This window comes from Ipomoea triloba, chromosome 13 (genome assembly GCF_003576645.1).
Source record: "Ipomoea triloba cultivar NCNSP0323 chromosome 13, ASM357664v1".
Lineage (NCBI taxonomy): Eukaryota > Viridiplantae > Streptophyta > Magnoliopsida > Solanales > Convolvulaceae > Ipomoea > Ipomoea triloba.
Window position 1 is genome coordinate 15,979,603 of NC_044928.1, and position 2,868 is coordinate 15,982,470.

The 2,868-nt window shown below is 42.9% G+C and overlaps 1 protein-coding gene across 1 annotated transcript in view; it reads right to left on the minus strand.

The window, feature by feature from the left end:
• Window positions 1-924, minus strand: part of LOC116001271 (uncharacterized tatC-like protein ymf16) — a 16,386-nt gene extending 15,462 nt beyond the window's left edge. The window contains exon 1 of the mRNA XM_031241156.1: window positions 811-924. Coding sequence (XP_031097016.1) covers window positions 811-924 — 114 coding nt within the window. The remainder of the gene's footprint in view (window positions 1-810) is intronic.
• Between the last annotated feature and the right edge of the window lie 1,944 nt (window positions 925-2,868).

The following is a 2,868-nucleotide window of genomic DNA, read 5'->3' on the forward strand; positions in this document are numbered from 1 at the left end:
ATTTCTCAGGAGCAATATCAACTACCTAGACCGACCTGCTAAAAGAATTCCATAAACACCTAGCGAAGATACTGTACTGAATGACTTGATCGATCGTACTAGATAGATAGTCTCAGATAGACAACCTTTTATACGCAATTCCTCGATACCAATCTCGCACTTGACACGCAAAGCAATAAACAGCAGTCTATCTTCACAGAGAAAGAGAGAAAGATGAAAGCACTGTACCAAACTACAGGGGAAACCAAACCTTTCTAGTGAAGTCTTACTATTAGTGGACTACCATACACAACCGAAAGTAACCAGGGTTCAGTGCCACATTCAAGGAAGGCTCAAAGCCAGGCTTTAGGAAAGATTTACGTATCACTATGAATATTCATACGCACCTGCAGCGGAGCAGTTTAGTAAGTGTCTGGCAAAGAGCGAAGAGCTAAAGCGAGAAGATATGTCTTAACCTGCTCTTTTTCACGAATACCTTTCTAGTGGACTTGGATAGAATGCCTATAAGGAAGAAGTCCTAACTCGCAATCGATCTTGTCGGTCTCGGAATATCCCATGGTATTGAATCCGTTCCGGCTTGAGGGCTAGGATAGCCGCATTATCTATTATTCGAAGTTTGGCAGGCCGCATTGATCGAATAGATGACTAAGGCTAAGAACTGATATAGATAGTCATATTGGCCTCTCGCACAGCCAGACTTTGAGTTTGCTGATCCTCCTCCACTACTTTGAATACCTAAAACTGATTCAAGAACAGCTGCTCACTCGGTCGTTGGGAAATGGGTAAGCGATAGGAATAGTTTCGACCGACCTTGGAAGACAGCTTGATGAGAGCCAGGTGGGAATCGGTACACTTAGAGTACGGCGGTATGCGAGGAGCAAGACAGTATGCAATCAATAAAGACGAACGAGCAAGCTCACTCATAGTACGGTAAATTAGCACAAAGAGCATCAGCCAGTTCTTTCAGCATTAGTAAAGTAAGCTGGAAAAAGGAAGGACAGCAAGCCAGGAAAAAGAAATTGATAGAGGCCAGATATGCCATAGCTGTTGAATATCTAGCTTACAAACAAAAAACCTATATGAAAGCAGCCTTGATTGCCAACAGATTTGATTGCCGCGGATAAGAGATAAGTGAATTTTCTTTTCCTTCCCTCCGCATCAGAATAGGTATCCAAGTCTGCGTTAACCGACAAGGGAATGTATTTTTTTCATCCATGAAAGACTAAACAGAGGCGGGCGAGCTTGCCGGTGTGATACACCTACCCATCACGATGAGTTCTCGTTCGAAAGATCGAAAATTGGAAAAGAGTGTATGTAAAGATCCCGTTCTGTTGATCTTTGGCCTGTCTTAGCCTCATCGATTTCACAAATGAGTTGAACACTCATTGCATGATCATTAGTAGGATCAACCAGAAAGGTATCACCTGACCTTGAAAGGAGATCCGCCTATGACTATCGGTCAGCGCCTAGTCTCTTTCTGGCTTATGAGCTCGCCTAAAGCTTAGCGAAATGTGAACTTTGGGGTGTGTATCAAGGTCTCCTGCCAGCTTGGGATATGGTTATTAGACGAGTCATTTTGGAGATTGATAGTCATTTCAAGGAGAGAAGCGTGGGTGCTAATGGGGATTCTTCGTTGCTGGCTAGTCTATTGCAATTACTTGATTTATATAGGGAAGTATTAATTCAGCATGCTTATAGAGAGTCCAACTTCTCGGCTGATTGGCTTGCATCTTTTGCAGCATCTCTTCCTCCTATTCTGCATGACCCTCCTCCTGGTGTTTTGGAATGGCTATACCATGATAAAGTGGGGCTTTCTTATCCAAACAAAGATGGTAGTTGAAAAAGTGAAACTCAGATTAATTGGTTGAAAGGCTAATCAACTCTCATTGGCCGGCAGGAGTACTTTAGCTCAAGCTGTATCATCCACACCCAGTCACACCTTCTCCACGAACACAGAGACGAGAAATAGAGAAAATTGGCGCTGTTAAGGTCACGCCGAACCCATAAATTTTTTTTGAGGCTGCTGAAATATAGAACATTCTTGATCCTTCCTTTTACTAGTATTTTTCTGGAATCATAAATGAGTTGTCTCCCCCTAATAACCTAATAAAGAGAACTGAGCTTCCGGCCGGCTATTCCTGACGAAGGAAGGAATAGAGTAAAGGGCTGACCAATGCTTGTTCCGTTGCTTGTTTAGTTTTTTCTTTGCTATTATAAATAAATAGGGTGAGCTTAAGAAGCTTCAAGCTAGGCTTTCCCTCCATTATAAATTCTTTCCCTAGGCTAGTAAGATATTCTAAGGGCAGGAAGGAGACATTGAAATCAAGAAAGATAAAGGAACGGGATGGGATAGTCGCTTACAGAAGGGCAGAGAGATCTTATTCAATGCGATAGAAAGAAGAGAAGGCTTGACAAATGGAGCGAGGAACAGGGGATATTATAAATTTCTTGCTGAATTCTGCGTCTTCTTCTTTGGGAAGGTAGACAGGCAAGCTTAAGAGAGCGCGTCACACTTCCTTCTTTTCAGTTGATAAGACTGATTGGGATCAGTTAGACGTATACGAGGTCCTTTCCAGATAGAATGAGGAGTCAAAATAAGCTCTCTGAGGTGCGTGATTAACCTAATAGCAGGCGAAAGGGGCTAGGGAAGGCCATCTGTCCTTCAATTAGCCTTAAGGCGATAGACCCCCTTCTGAAAGGGACTTTATTTCCTATAGCTATAGTTGAGAATAGTACTCCCGCTTACTTCTCTCTTTCTTATTTGACTCCATAGGTCAGGTATAAAAAGGAGCCCCCCGAGCGTCAGGCTCTCTTATCCCAGCGAGGAAAGACAGGGGGCGAAAGGGATATTAGTATAGAGTGATTAAT